The sequence below is a fragment of the Brassica oleracea genome, chromosome C8, assembly GCF_000695525.1.
Source record: "Brassica oleracea var. oleracea cultivar TO1000 chromosome C8, BOL, whole genome shotgun sequence".
NCBI classification, from domain to species: Eukaryota; Viridiplantae; Streptophyta; class Magnoliopsida; order Brassicales; family Brassicaceae; genus Brassica; species Brassica oleracea.
Genome location: NC_027755.1, coordinates 18,803,328 through 18,819,283, shown reverse-complemented (window position 1 = coordinate 18,819,283; position 15,956 = coordinate 18,803,328). Strand labels below are relative to the sequence as shown.

The 15,956-nt window shown below is 41.3% G+C and overlaps 3 protein-coding genes and 1 pseudogene across 4 annotated transcripts; 2 read left to right on the top strand and 2 right to left on the bottom strand.

Moving 5' to 3' along the window:
• Positions 1–5,711: 5,711 nt before the first annotated feature.
• On the bottom strand, positions 5,712–8,577 carry LOC106311783 (ATP-citrate synthase alpha chain protein 3). 2 transcript variants are annotated; one of them, XM_013749066.1, is made up of 13 exons: positions 8,412–8,577; positions 8,218–8,335; positions 7,916–8,092; positions 7,655–7,816; positions 7,488–7,568; positions 7,318–7,369; positions 7,079–7,193; positions 6,921–7,002; positions 6,745–6,840; positions 6,555–6,656; positions 6,352–6,468; positions 6,119–6,235; positions 5,712–6,050 (listed from the first exon to the last, which is right to left on the bottom strand). In XM_013749066.1, exons 2-13 carry the CDS (start codon positions 8,314–8,316, stop codon positions 5,976–5,978), a joined length of 1,275 nt encoding a protein of 424 aa, XP_013604520.1. In that variant the 5' UTR covers positions 8,317–8,335; positions 8,412–8,577; the 3' UTR covers positions 5,712–5,975. The 2 variants fall into 2 exon arrangements, with proteins under 2 accessions (XP_013604520.1, XP_013604521.1); XM_013749067.1 differs by having other exon boundaries at positions 8,476–8,575.
• Positions 8,578–8,704: 127 nt separating this feature from the next.
• On the top strand, positions 8,705–11,945 carry LOC106311782 (glucose-6-phosphate 1-dehydrogenase 4, chloroplastic). Its single transcript, XM_013749065.1, has 12 exons — positions 8,705–8,924; positions 9,162–9,366; positions 9,441–9,688; positions 9,777–9,871; positions 9,944–10,058; positions 10,140–10,345; positions 10,422–10,530; positions 10,599–10,633; positions 10,727–10,847; positions 10,949–11,151; positions 11,248–11,448; positions 11,546–11,945. Exons 1-12 carry the CDS (start codon positions 8,823–8,825, stop codon positions 11,781–11,783), a joined length of 1,878 nt encoding a protein of 625 aa, XP_013604519.1. The 5' UTR covers positions 8,705–8,822; the 3' UTR covers positions 11,784–11,945.
• Positions 11,946–12,035: 90 nt separating this feature from the next.
• On the top strand, positions 12,036–12,626 carry LOC106311784 (protein NIM1-INTERACTING 3). The gene has a single exon (XM_013749068.1). The coding sequence runs from the start codon at positions 12,151–12,153 to the stop codon at positions 12,481–12,483; it is 333 nt and encodes a 110-aa protein (XP_013604522.1). The 5' UTR covers positions 12,036–12,150; the 3' UTR covers positions 12,484–12,626.
• A 509-nt stretch (positions 12,627–13,135) lies between these two features.
• The window catches only part of LOC106308846, a 14,675-nt pseudogene continuing 11,854 nt past the window's right edge, over positions 13,136–15,956 (bottom strand).

Sequence of the window (15,956 nt, the reverse complement as noted above, 5' to 3'; positions counted from 1 at the left end):
GATAAGAGAGCAGTGCATGATGGCTTCACAAACCGACACTCCTTTGATCAAAAAGGAAAGAAGATCACGCTGGTGCCCTTGTCTCCATTAGAGGTTCACCAAGATCAGGTCCAACTCAAGAAGAACCGTGACCAGGAACCTAAGCCGGACGAGCCTGAGTCATCTCAACGAAACTCCAACTTCTTCATAAAACAAAGTCAGGTTAAGAGGTCTCTTTACTCCCAAAAGCCATTTCTTTTACTTGTGTATAAAGAATCTCTTATGGCTTCACTTTCTTCTGACCTTGCACCGGAGATTCCGAGTGAGTTGCTAGATATTTTGCAGGACTTTTCTGATGTTTTTCCAGATGAGAATCCTAAGGGATTGCCACCAGTTCGAGGCATAGAACATCAGATCGATTTTGTCCCGGGAGCCTCTCTACCGAACCGGCCAGCCTATCGAACCAACCCAGTTGAAACCAAAGAACTTCAGAAGCAGGTTGGTGATCTTCTGGAGAAAGGACACATCAGGGAGAGCCTCAGCCCTTGTGCCGTGCCTGTCCTCCTAGTGCCCAAAAAGGACGGATCTTGGCGCATGTGCGTGGACTGCCGTGCCATCAACAACATTACGGTAAAGTATAGGCATCCCATTCCTAGGCTTGATGACATGCTAGATGAGTTGCATGGTTCATCAGTTTTCTCTAAGATTGATTTAAAAAGTGGCTAACACCAAATTAGAATGAAAGAAGGTGATGAGTGGAAAACTGCATTTAAGACGAAACTAGGATTGTATGAGTGGCTTGTCATGCCATTTGGTCTTACTAATGCACCTAGCACTTTTATGCGTTTGATGAATCATATCTTGAGGTCTTTCATTGGTCATTTCGTGGTTGTTTACTTTGAGTAGCGCTAATTCTCTATGTTATAGAAATCTCCACACTAACTTCCGCTGAGTTTCAATTTCTAAACAAGCATTAAGAACAGGTTCAATATGTTCACAAAGCGCAATAACATCAACTTCCGAGGGTTAAGGACACTTTGCTCATCTAAAGTATTTTCGGAAGTTCAAACAATCACTTTCGGTGCATCAAACAATCTGATATCATGAACTAAGTGATCAATTCAGTTCAAGCAGTAAGAAATCCATTAGATGAAGAACCAAAACGTAATCCCTTAGTCTACACACGTTTTATGAATCAAAACATCAAGAAATACCCTATGAGAACCCCTATACCCAACTAGATGACTACTCACACATAACTAAGCAAGAAAAACACGATTTTGATGAAGAAAACATGATAAGATTGTATTAAAATAGAGTAAAGGTTCAGAAGATCTTCTCCAAATGGTTTTGAGATGAACTCCTTTACAAATCTTCACAAATCACACAAAACAAGTTACAAAACTCTCAAATCTCTCTCAAGAACTTGTAAATCTCCTTCTTGGTCGTCTTTAATCTTTTCTCAGTCCCAAAAGTCCAGTTCTTTCGTCCATCATTGAGGGGAGTGGGTAAAAAAGGAGTGAAAAGCTCATTGGTGTGTGTGGAGCCCGTAGAGCGTGGGATCGGTCGATCAACATGGACCGGATCGGTCGATCTAGGGCATGAAGGCGTGGGATCGGTCGATCCACGTTGTCCGGATCGGTCGATCTGTGGCTCTGTGCGATCAATACTTCTTGTTCGGTCCATCTTGCTTCTGAATAAATCCCGAATGCGTTCTTTTCTTTCAAGCTATCTAGTAACCTGCATATTACACTTAAGAACACCAAAACGCATCAAATAGACCAAAACATTAATTAAAACCGACCATTTAATTGCTCCAAAACGAGTTTAAAACCGTTAAAAACACGGAATATCAACTCCCCCAGACTTGAATCTTTGCTTGTCCTCAAGTAAAGAGGATTAAAATTTGAGATCGAATGTGATGCTTCGGGTGTTGGTATTGGTGCTGTTCTCATGCAGGATAGGAAACCCATTGCTTACTTCAGTGAGAAACTTGGAGGAGCCACGCTCAACTACCCCACTTATGACCAGGAGTTGTATGCTTTGGTGAGGGCTCTTCAGACATGGCAGCATTATCTTTGGCCAAAAGAGTTTGTGATCCACACTGATCATCAGTCCTTGAAACACCTTAAGGGCCAGCAGAAGCTGAACAAGAGACATGCCCGTTGGGTCGAGTTCATTGAGACCTTTCCTTATGTGATCAAATACAAACAAGGTAAGGACAATGTGGTGGCTGGTGCCTTATCCAGGAGGTATGTTCTTCTTTCAGCTATTGAAACAAAGTTGCTTGGTTTTGAATTTATCAAATATATGTATGCAACTGATTCGGATTTCAAAGAAGTGTTCATAAAGTGTTCCAAAACGGCCTATGGAAAGTACTATCAAGCTTCTGGATTTTTATTCTTTTATAACCGTTTGTGTGTGCCCCAATGTTCTTTGAGGGAATTGTTTCTCAGGGAAGCTCATGGAGGAGGCCTTATGGGACACTTTGGAATCAAGAAAACGCACAAGGTGGTGAATGAGCACTTCTATTGGCCGAGATTGATGAAGGATGTGGAATGGATCTGTGGCCGATGTGTGGTTTGCAAGAAAGCCAAGTCTAAATCTAAAAACCAAGGTTTGTATTCTGCTCTTCCCATTCCTTCTCATCCTTGGGTAGACATATCTATGGACTTTGTGCTTGGATTGCCTAGGTCTAAATCTGGTCGAGACTCTATCTTTGTTGTGGTCGATAGATTCTCTAAAATGGCTCATTTCATACCTTGTCATAAGACTGATGATGCTGTGCAAGTTGCTGATCTATTCTTTAGGGAAATTGTTAGATTGCACGGAATGCCTAAGACTATTGTTTCTGATCGTGATGCTAAGTTCCTTAGTTATTTCTGGAAAACATTATGGTCTAAACTAGGAACTAGATTGATGTTTTCCACCACTTGTCATCCTCAAACTGATGGACAAACTGAAGTTGTGAACCGAACCTTGTCTGCATTGCTTAGGTCATTGGTTAAGAAAAATCTTAGACTTTGGGAAGAATGTTTGCCTCATGTTGAATTCGCTTACAATCATTCATTGCATTCTTCTACTAAATTCTCTCCTTTTGAGGTTGTTTATGGTTTCAATCCCTTATCTCCACTTGATCTTTTGCCTTTGCCTTTGAGTGAAAGAGTTAGTACAGATGGCAAGAGGAAAGCTGATACAATCAAGAAGTTGCATGAGACAGTTCGTGCGAACATTGAAGCCAAGACCGAGGTGTACACAAGGAAGGCAAACAAGAAGAAAAAGAAGGTCATTTTTGAGGAGGGTGATCTTGTTTGGGTTCATCTTAGGAAGGAACGATTTCCGGAAGAAAGAAAGTCCAAACTCATGCCAAGGGTCGATGGTCCTTTTCAGATTCTTAAGAAAATCCATGACAATGCTTATCAGCTTGACTTGCAAGGTAAGTATGACATTTCCTCAAGCTTTAATGTTTCTGAAGGACGATCAGATCATTCCAACCGAGGTTCAGGCAGACGACCGTTCCAGACAGACACACCGAGCCGTGTACCGGATCGACCCGCACGCAGCCGGAAAAGAACTAAGGCTAGAACCATGTCCAGATGACCAAACCGACCGTACCGGAGCCCGTCTTTCCCGACTTACTCGCCAAGCCAAAACTGATGGTCGAGCCGGAACCCACTTGGGTCGAGTGGAAATCGAGACAGACCATAGTCTTTCCCTTTTGGTCCGTCTGATCCGAGCCGAGTGTCCCGATGAGCATACTAATGGATCAGCCGGCCTGTATGATCAGTTCTTGAACTTTGATGATCAAAATTTCTCTAAGGCACGGATTCTACAACTGTCCAAGGACTTGGGTCGTGCTGGAACCAAGTTGGCGCATAAGCCTTACCCGGCTGACCGTCCGGAACGCGCCACGCCCGTCCTGCTCCTTACCGCGAAGGAACCACTTGGTTCAGACGAACCTGGACGTTAGCCGAAGAGTCATTTTTGACCAGATCTGGAATTTAAGAGTTTAATACATTGTCTTTCAAAATTCTAGTCAGATTCGATTTACTAAGTCTATCTTTAATACATTCATATGTCTCTTTCTATTCCTCAAGTAGTATAAATATGTAAACATTTCTATCAATAAAATCATTCCATTTTCTTTCAACTTCTTTTTGAGTCTTTACTCTTTGTTCTTTGTTTAGAACTTTTCTAGTTTTCTTGGTGTGGTTAGCTCCAAGCAAACGCCCTTGTCTATTGGTTTTGTGAGTCATATCAAGCAACGGTTCAAGATTGCCTCTTTGTTGGACCGGTGAGTCACATCCGGCAACAATCTGGTTCGGGAATATCAAAGGTCACTCCGCAACCTTTGTGCGACCCCTCATTCCATCAGATCTCCTCTTGGAGTTCATATCTTTTTTTTCAAATCCGGTCGAGTGATCCTTTTAAGGCGTATCAGAAGGTCTCTCATACATATCCGAGAGAACTTTCATGAGTCCTTCCGTGGTCTTCTCCTTTGCAAAGTTGTGAGCAACGTTTTTCGACAGTGTTAACCTTATAACACCCAGAACTTGTCTGTCAAGGAGCTCCCACTCATCCTGATCCATCTTCTCAGGCTTCTTGCTCAGTGGTTGATGAAGCTTCTTTCTGTACATATAATCTTCAATTTGCATTCTCCAAAATGCATAATCTGTATCGTCAAATTTTCCGATACTGTGCGCCAAACCATCTTCGCCTCCCATCATTTCTGGAATCACTGTGTATTAGAACACCTTTGTCGACAAACCAATGTTACCGACAAAATTCACTATTCACGAATTACTGTTCACATGAATAGTAACTCCGCAAAAAAATTTGACTGATCACAGTAACTCAAGCTCTGATACCAGTTGTTAGAAAATGTGCGGTCAAATTTTGCGGTAAACCAAAATTTACGAGAGCGGAAAAAACACACAAAATTGTTAACGGAGTTCGGCCAGTGTTGCCTACGTCTCCGGACCTGCTAAAGATCTTTTATTATCAACCCGAGAAATTTTTACAAGCTCTCATCTCACACCCGACCCCAAATACACTCAAAATAATTACTCTTAGTTTTCTTACAAGAGATTTTTTTTCTCACAAAAAAAAATTCTTTCTCTTTTGAACACTTTACTCTTGTGTTCTTTGTTTTGGGATGCATCTTCTCTTCTATTTACGTTGAGTATTTATACGAGAAGCTTGGATATGTGAAAGCCACAAAACCACAATTATTGACAAAATGAAGTTCCTCTTTTGTTGACTTCTTTGTCATCTCTCACCCTCATTACCGTCGTCTGGCCAACACAAAAAACGTGTTTTTTGACTTACAGAAAGTTGATCCAGTTGAGATACTTTGCACTGAGAGGTGTACGAACTCTTCAAAGCCTCAGTGTGATATCAAGTTTGGTAAATATAGAAATACTATAGGTAGATGATACTACTTTAGTGAGTCTGGAGTTGATAGAGGATATAAAGTTACTGAAGAATTTGAAAGTCTTGGGGGTAAGTATCAATGATGTGGTTAGTTTAGAACGTCTTTTAAGTATCCCCAAATTGGCTAAATGTATCGAAAATATATCTCTGGAAGGAGTTGTAGCAAAAGACGGTCCGTTGCAGTTAGAAAAGGCTATGGCTAGCCTTCAGTCTATCGACATACAATACCTCAAAATACTTTTGTACCAACAATAATAAACTTGTAATGTTGATGTGTATGATTTTGCGTTGTCGGAATAAATTTGGTATAAAAATCTTATTTGTACACTTAAAAAGACGATTTTGACAGTTCTGATTACAATTACACTTGCAACACAACACACAACGATTTGGTTTTCAATATTACACCCACACAAGCAAAAGTTTCAAAGAGCTTTTCATTTTCATATGCAGAAAGAGATACGAAGAACAGGGATCAACACACACACACACACTTCCAAATGTCCAGCTCCGAGTTCGTGTTCTGCTGTTTTCAACTGAGAAGAGATCATAGGTTTGGTTGATCATGCATCAGGCAACATGATGCAGTCAATGGCTCGTTTACATATTCCTGTCATCGTTGCTTCTGGTCCATATACCTACAATCACCAATCCTTATGAAGATCAGTATTCAACCTAATAATACTCCATTAGTAGTTTTGGTTACCTCTAGAGGAACACCGAGTTCATCCCCCAGATCACGCATTCTAGCCAGACCAGTCTGGTAATTTGGACCACCTCTTCTTACGTAAATGTGCATTCTTGATGCTTTCAGTCTTGTTTCCTGCTCATGCCCCACACAACAAAGATACAATACAAATAGCCAAACATCGATTCAACTCTCTTAGGCAATCATCTCAACTTCACCAAAATGCAATAGCAACTGTTAAAGGAACGTACCTTTTCTCTTAGAGCGCGGATGATACCGTTGAAAGTAGCTGCCACGTCAGTAAAATTGGCAATGCCACCTCCAATGAGAAGAGCTCGTTTTCGCCCATCAGGATCAGCAGTAGCACACTGAGAAAGCCAGTAACATTTTGTCCATGAGTCTCTACATTAATATATAGCTAATGGCAAAAGCTAAGCTCATTGGTATGACTCACATCAATGACAACTCTAGCGTATTGTAACACCTCTTCCTCATTAGGTGCTCCACTATACTCTGCGTAGTTCCCAAGCTCTGACGCGTAGCCTAAATCTCCAACCTTGTTAAAAAAGAAGATAAGCAACAACAATGTGAGAAATTGTTTTGGAGTCATCATAATAACACTTTCTTTCTTTTGAAAATTTCACCGTATCAGCATATATAACGCTAGCACCGCCTCCAGCTACCATTGTCCAAATGCGACCTTTAGGATTCAAAACAGTGAACTTCAATGAAGCACTTGTCTACAATAAGTAACACACACATGTACCATCAGTAACATTATCACAAAAAAAGTGTTGAAATATAAGCCAGCCTCTTATACCTTCTCATCTAAACCATGGATGAAGCTCTCTGTTGGACTCAGGACTCGTCCAAATGGAAGAGGAAATTCAATGTCTCCCCACCTGAATAGATAGAAATATTATCAATCCAATGAGTTCCCACATAAAAAAAAAATGATAGAGAAATGTTTTGACCTACTTGTTGAAATTTTTGAAAGCAGCTGTGTCATCTAACTCTCCCCTCATGTCCAGAGGATATGGCTCTCCATCGACCAGCGTAAAAGGATTCATCTCCAAAAAACTGAAATCCAAATCTTCAAAGAGAACACAAAGAGATAATAAGCTAAGGCTCTCAGAGTTCATGTAACAGAACTCATGCTATTTGCAAAAAATGCTTGAAAATCAAGAAATGGCCTTATCTCATATATATATCCATACCTTGAAATACAGCAAAGACGCCTATTATGAAGCTGCCTATTTTACCTCTAACCTGAAATGTATATAAACATTACTTAGAGAAGGCTTAGCATACTAAAACTAAAACTTTAGTTGCATGGTGCCACTGGCTTACTCAGAAGCTTCTATAGACGCAGCAAACAGAAACCTACCTCAAGAGGAAGTGTTGCTATCAATGGAGCACATACTTCAAGAGTCATTGACTTTTCCGCAGGAAGAAACACAGTCTTCACCTGTTTATACCATAAAACCAAGTTCTCCATGTGAATTTTTTTGCTATAGTTATTGGGAGAAAACAAATAAAAAAGGTAGTCGTTACCTTGTCCCAGTTCTCTTCAATTTCAATACCACCACATTCAGAGAAGCTTATAGTGCAACCAAGCCTATCAGACACTATAGAAAGATAGTACTCTTGATCATGCGGCACAAAGGGCTCCACAATGAATGTAGTGATAGGAGCTTTACAGCCACCCATCTCAACCTGCCCACACAAAGAAAAAAAAAAAAAAGCAAAAACAAACATTAAACAATATAGCAAGACTCAACCCATTGTCCTATCACTCAGCTTCAGATCATTCACCTCAGAGCCGAGGCGCGCTTTGACAAACTCTGCAACTTCAGCAAGATCCAGCTTCAGAGCTACCAATCCGCTTTTCCCGCGTTTTCCAAACAGCATATCAGGCTTCACAACTAGCTTTGTTGAAGATAGCCATGGCTCCTGGTTGGTCAACTCAGTGAAATCCGTAGCTTCTGTCACCTGCAAGAGAAAAAAAAAAAAACAGTTTCAACTTCAATGTTTCTTAGTTGGTTACAAACATAGTAATCATCAAATATTAGATTCGATGAAAACAAAGCTATAGAATATTCGTGAGGGAGGGAGACCTTAGCAGAGCGGATTTGGAGGTTGATGTTAGCGAGACGTTTCAAGTGTTCCTTGAGAAGTCTCTTGGAGTCGTACTCTCTGATCTTCTTCCTCGCCATCGAGTTTCAACCTCAAAGCCTAAAGAAAAAGAGAGAAACTCAGAATCTGAAACAGAGAGAGTAGGTTTTAAAGACAGTGGTTGTCTGAATCATACAAGTGTTCGGTGACAAGTTTAGAGGAGATAAGATCGAAGAAGTTTAAGTAACAGGTGATCTCACCAACAGGCAACAACAAGACAGAGAGAGAGAGAGAGAGAGAGAGAGAGAGAGAAAAGCAGACACCGACTCGGAACCAGAAGAGACGTTGACGTTTTAGTGCTAAAGTCAACCTACCCACCCCCGCCTAAACCACTATTATATTCCTTTTTTCTCAATAACCAACCGGTTTAGTCGAACCAAAAATAACCATTTTGGTTTTCTTAAATAGTGAAACTAATCAGCATAGTGAAACTAATCAGCAGCTGGCAAGAACTAGAGAAAATCTTGTCCTGTCTTCACCTTATAGGTTTTATACAGTAACATGTTAAGCTTAGCTTAGTCAGTAGTCAGCTAGGCTCAGAGCTACTATGTCTCTCACCAGTTGCTTGCTTCCCTTCTCTCAATCATCAACGGCTCCTTTGACCTCCACCTGTTCTTGCCATCTCCCCGCCTCTTCTTCTAACTTTCCGGTAAGCACATGTACTCTCCGTACCTCCTTCAGCTTTCTTTGCATGTATATGATCTATGAGATGATCAGTAGATAAGTAGTTCACTTGGTTTAAGCTAAGTCTTGTGACATCTCACCAGAGATACTGAGATCTTTGCGTCTGAATCTAAGCTTACTGTTATAAATTTGAGGACTTGATATACCAGGAACTTGATCTTTGCTCCAGTTTTTGAAATTCGAATCCTTTTTATCTGAGTAGGTTTCATCAAGAAACTACTATAGTTCCTTAAGAAATGAAAGCCTTGTGCTCAACGGAGGAGGCTCGAATCATTGCAGGAGGTTCTGTGGGTTGAAGCTTTGGATACTTAAAAGCCCGAATCTTAGACATGGCAGCCACAGGAAACATCAGCATGTAAAGGACCTTACAACACGCTCAGAGCATACTTTCCTCAGCTATGAACGAGGTCTAGTTCTAGAAAAAATAGTTGTTTTCATCTCCTGTCTTTATTTCATCATTCTTTAGCACTTCGTGATGTAGGTTTTGCTGAAGAAACTGGAGCTGCAGGTTTACAACCAAGCGAGACTATTCTAGGGACTGATTCGGTTGATGATTCTCACAAAGCTGGAGATACACCCTCTGTGTCAAAACAGTTCCTGGACAGTCTCTCAGATGTTCCAAGAGGTGCCTCGCTTTGCATAGCTGTTGTAGGAGCTACTGGTGAACTAGCAAGAAGGAAGATTTTCCCTGCTTTGTTTGCCTTGTACTATAGCGGCTACCTTCCTGAGGTATACTCTCTATGCTCATGAACAAAATGATCATTATAGTTTCTTTATTTTTTTTAGTTGTCTTGTTGATTGGTCTTTATTGTCACAGGATGTTGGTATATTTGGGTATTCAAGAAAGAATCTGACAGATGAAGACCTTAGATCCATCATCGCCTCAACTCTGACTTGCCGTGTTGATCATCTGTATGTATATATTTCTTGTTCCTGGCATAAACTTGGTATATTTTATTCATTGAATGATGCCTACATGTTCAGGGAAAACTGTGGAGACAAGATGGATGCGTTTCTTAGTAGAACATACTATATCAACGGAGGTTATGATAACAGGGATGGGATGTCTAGACTTGACGAGAGAATGAAACAGATTGAGGTTAGTCTTTGTGTGTTTTCAAACATTTGGACAGACAAGCATAGACAGTTTAATAATACATTACCAGCTTCAATTCTTTAGGGAGTATCAAAAGCGAATAGGATGTTTTACCTCTCGGTGCCTCAAGAAGCTCTTGTGGATGTGGCGTGCAACATTGGAGATAAAGCTCAGGCGCCACAGGGCTGGACTCGTATAATAGTTGAGAAACCTTTTGGTTTTAACTGGTACTCGTCTCATCAGTTGACACAGTCACTTCTATCTAAGTTTGAAGAGAGGCAGATCTACAGGTCCTTCTTTCAAATCTAGTTGCACAGCTCCCTGAGTTCATCTTTATTTACGGTTTCTGTGTGTTTCCCATTTCAGGATAGATCACATGTTAGGAAGAAATCTCATTGAAAATCTGACTGTGCTGAGGTTTTCAAATCTGGTTTTTGAACCATTATGGAACAGAACATATATACGCAATGTGCAGGTAGTATCTAAAAGATTCTCTCTTTCACATTCTGAGTTGTTCACTCTGTCTACAAATGATACTTGCAGGTTATTGTATCAGAATCAGTTGCGCAAACAGCAAAGTAAGGCATAGTAGTTCCATTTCTAGCATATCTTTGCATGCTTAGACAATGAAATGGCCTCAGTTATGTTAATTTCTACTGCTTTTTTTAAAGGTATTCTGATGGATATGGCATAATACGGGACATCTTTCACAGCCACATACTTCAGACAATCGCATTGCTTACCATGGAACCTCCAATAAGTCTTGATGGTGAAGATATCCGGAATGAGAAGGTTAACCTTCATAAACAAAGAACAGTATAGTCTTATGATATATAGATAAGTAGTGTATTCTTTTTCTGTCAAATGACCTGGTTACAAACCTTCTTCCTCAGATGAAGGTTTTGAGATCAACTCGCAAATTAGATCCTGCTTATGCCATCCTTGGGCAGTATAAATACACTTCCGGAGATAAAAATGAAGCTATCCTGAACAGTGTAGGCCCTACATATTGTGCTGCAGCCTTGTATATTGATAATGCCCGTTGGGATGGTGTACCATTCCTAGTAAGAGTTGGCACTGGCCTCATTAAACACAGGTAAGAGTTAATAACTCCTACTCATGGTAACATCATTCCGGTATGTATATCAGTTGACATAGGAAATGATTTGGTGTGCTTTTAATGTTTAAAAAGAGTGGAGATCCGTGTGCAATTCCGACATGTTCCGGGAAACATATACCGAGACAACATTGGAATCAACATAGATTTGGGGACTAATGAGCTTATCCTCCGTGACGAGCCTGATGAGGCCATCCTGGTGAAAATCAACAATAAGGTTCCTGGTTTAGGTCTTCAGCTAGACGCTTCTGAACTTAACCTGCTTTATAAAGACAGGCAAGTTTTGCTTTTCTCATCAACTTTGTTCCTACACGTTTTGAATTAGTACGTTCTTATGGTTTATTTGCATTGTTGTTGGGTTCAAAAACTGTAGGTATAGCACGGAAGTACCAGATTCATATGAGCACTTAATTCATGATGTGATTGATGGAGACAACCATCTGTTTATGAGAAGCGATGAGGTTGCAGCCGCATGGAACATTCTGAGTCCTGTCCTGGAAGAGATAGACAAGCACCACACAGCTCCGGAGTTGTATGAGTTTGGTGGACGTGGACCTGTTGGAGCATACTATCTCTGGGCCAAACACGGCGTCCCATGGGCAGATGGCTAGAATGAGAAACATAGATGCAGAAACTAACAAAGCTTTACAATCTGTGAAATATAGACTTTTATTGTGAAGTGGTTAGTCAAGCTTGAAGCTACTGTAACACATGTATGACATGTTGCTATATGAATGTCTATCATGGTGGGGTCTCCATGATTGTGTTGAAAATTCTCTAAAGCCACCCAAAGAGGAAAGTATGGAAGGCTTCTAGATAAGGTTGTGTTGTTAGTCTTCCCACTAGAGGCAGGTATTATATCTCCACCAAACCCTGCAAAAAATTCTTCCTCCTCAACCATGTTTCTGCACTGTAGTGAAACCAAATAAGAGAGGAGAGAGAGAGAGTAGGATACAAAATTGTTTGGTGAGTGGTAGAATGGATGAGAGAGATAGAAAGAAGATGAAAATGGAGAAGCAAGAAGAGGAGAAGATGGAGAAGTTGTACACATTGCTTAAAAATGCGAGGGAGATGCGGAAGCACGTCATCAGCTCCATGGAGAAGAAGAGGCAAGAAGAAGAAAGAGCGAGGGTTCACAGATTCCCTTCGTTTCAGCCAGAGGATTTCATTTTCAATAATGAAGCAGAGGCCAACAACAATGAGAACGCAGCAGGTAATGCAAGCTCTTCAACTTCCAACAAGTACGGCTCTAAGGAAGAGAAAGAGGAAGCTGAGACTAACGTTTGTTTAGACTTGAATCTTTCTCTGTAGTAGACGAGACACTAAATTGCTAGTAACAATAAGAAATGTGCCTTTGGATTCTAATTTTGCTTGAATGGGAGATGACACGAATATGCAAACGAGCTATTAACTGCATCATGTTGCCTGATGCATAATCAACCAAACCTTTGATCTCTTCTTCAGTTAAGAGAAAAACAGAACATGAACATGGAGCTGGAGACTAGGAGTGTCTATGTGATTGTGTGTGTGTTGATTAATGTTCATCTCGCTTTGTGCATATGAAAGTGGAAAGCTCTTTGAAACTTTTGCTTGTGTGGGTGTACAAATAAGAATTTTTATACCAGAGTGTACAAATAATTTTATACCAAACTTAGACGCAACATCATACACCTCACATAACAAGTTTATTTATTTTTGGTATAAAGTATTTTGAAGTATCACTCACACTCGGTGCATACAAGTTTCTTCAGACCGAATTCAAAACAATCATAACATATTAACATGAGACAAGAAAATACGATACATTGCAACTCAAGAAGTGGGTTGATCTCAGAATCTGTGAGCTGTGGAGTTGCATGTCTATTTAAGAGCGACCTGAGAATATCAAAGCATACGTGAAGTGAGGGTTGATGTAACATAAACACTGAAAAACATGTTATATGCTTTTTTGATTTTTACCTGATTACGGATGGATCCACCTAGTCTTCAGTAGCTTCATCTTCCCACTCAAGTCTTTCAAACCATTCTTCATTGTGTGCATGTAGGTCAAAGTAGTATGCTCTCTCCTTGCTAAATGGAAGCTTTTTCAGCTTTGGACATTCTGATATTAACACTTTCTTTAGACATGGCAATTCCAACCTTTCCCAGTAGATACTCTTCAGTCCCTTCAAAGAGAGTAAGTAAATCTCACGTAGTTTCCGAAAGGGTATAATACTCGATCGACCCCTCGTTTAGTATACCAGAGACCTTTTCTCTGCTTACAATTTCTTGCAAGTCCCGTGATGGCCCCATTAGGAATAGAAATGTAAGATTCGGAGCAAACAACAACCACGACAAATCCTGTATACCACTGACCTCCAAAAAATTGACAAAGATGAGGTTCTGGAAGCAAATGGTACTTGTACTTGTGCATCCATATCTCGTATGCTCCATTATATCAGAGATGATACATTCTTCTATCATGATAGAGCGAAGGTTAGCAGTAGCCGTTTCAAACTGCAACAGACCGTCTATTGCTTCAATTCCCTCAAGAAATATATGTTGGATACAACTAGCCAATTTGGGGATACTCAAAAGACGTTTCAAAACAACCACATCATAGATACTTACCCCTAAGCCTTTCAAATTCTTCAGTAACTTCATATCCTCTATCAACTCCAGACTTAAAAAAGTAGTACCACGTAACAATAGCATTTCGATATCTACCAAACTTGATATCACACTGATGCTTTTAAGAGTTCGTATGCCTTCAACTTTCCTAATCCTGCAGGCAAGTTCTCTAGACTTGTTTCTGATAAGTCAAGATGTCTCAAGCTCACTAAGCTTGAAACTTCTTCTGGCAAGTTGGTAGATAGATCCAAAATCACTAACTTAGGCATCGATAGAAAAAAATCACCTGAGATGTTCACCAGCTTGTTGTCTTTTAACAACAATGTGGTAAGGTTAGGACACTCTGGGGATCCTGAGATGTTCTGAATCTCATTTCTTCCCAGTGACATCCTTCTCACCGCATTCCAGTTCCTAACCTCAGGCATTTGTTGCAGTCCAGCACCTGTCTTGACGATAGCTTTCTCTTCCTCTTCCCCAAAATTAGACGCAACGCAAAGAGCCATTTGGCGAAGCACAAGCACATCATGCATTGTTACATACTCTAAAGTTTCAACAGGCATCAATAGACATGCACTAAGGAGGATACCAATTATACTATTACCATGGTTGATAGCTCTTTCTCTATCTCCATTTATGATCCCCTCGTATATCCAGTACTCGACCAACATGTTTTTATCCATTACATCATCTTCTGGAAATAAAGCACAGTACTGGAAACATTGCTTTGCTCTTTCGTCCTTAAGATCATCATAGCTAAGCTTGATAATTTTAAGAATCTCGTCTTTAACTTCTGGATAGTTGGCCGCATTTGTATTTAAATCATCAATCGCACACTGCCACTCGCGTACTGACGTTTTTGCATGCCATTGTTTCCCCAATAACCTTGAGTGCTAGGGGTAAGCCTTTACATTTCTCACATATTTGTTTTGCTAGCTCGAGGATCTTTGTATCACTGTCTAGTGTCGTACCTCTAACGTTCTGTCGGAATAGTTCCCAAGCTTTCTCCGGGTCTAGATGCTTGACTTCCAAGTCATAGGTCCCATACGCCCACATACGTATTTCGAGCGAGTGGTAATTAAAGACAACCTTGCTTCCATTTTCTGGTGAGGGTAATTGTAGAGGATGGATTTGACCATCCCACAAGGCCCAAGGAATAGAAAGGCCTGGCCCGGATTAGGTAGAGCGACGGCTCGATCGGTCGGTTCAAGAGTCAGGTCTCTCGGCTTGACTCTTGAGTACTTTTAGTCGATCATCATCGACTGAAGTACATCCAGCTCAGCGGCTGCTCGGACGCCTACGGGCTTCTCGGCCCAGCAGAGGAGGCCCACCAAGATGGCATAAATTAGGTCAAGGACGAGGCATTAAGACGTCTATATAAGGGAAAGGGGAGACAACGAGAGAAGAATCCGAAATCACTGACTAACACTTGGCAGCTAGATTAGGTTTTTCACCTTTGCTTCATCTCGCCGTTAATTGAACTTTTCCGGTAGCTCATCGAGCCACCGGCTTCCTCTCTGTCGCACTCTTTTCGTTTCCCTTGTAACCGACTGAACGTAGTTGACCAAATCACGGCGATAGCAAAGATCCTTGCTCCTCTCGCTGCGAACGCCGAGGCTTCAACGGCACAGTATCGTCGACACATGTTCGCCACAGAATGAAATACCGGCGTAGCACCTACGCGGGAGAACGATAACCAAAGCAGCGCAGTATCGTCGACACCTGTTCGCCACAGAACGAACCACCAACGTAGCACCTACGCGGGAAAACGATAACCCAACCGCCGGTAACGACATCAACGCGCACACCGCAAGCGAACTAGCCGCGTTGAAACAGTTGTTCCTCGACATCAATTCAAAGATCCACCAGGTGACGATGTCCGCGCCCCAAATCGAGCATGTACTCGCGGAATCTCTTCGTACACCCTTCACGCAAAAGGTTACCGGCGTGCGGCTCCAGAAGATGGAGAAACTCCGTCTTCCAACCTTCGAAGGTCTCTCTGACCCTTCTACTCACGTCACGTCTTTCAACATAGCGATGTGACGCGCAAACCTGACCCACGAAGACAAAGACGCCGGCTTTTGCCAACTCTTCGTCGAAACCCTAGAAGGACCGGCCCTTACTTGGTTCACCGGCCTCAGAGAAACTCCGTCGACTGTTTCCACGACCTCTCGACA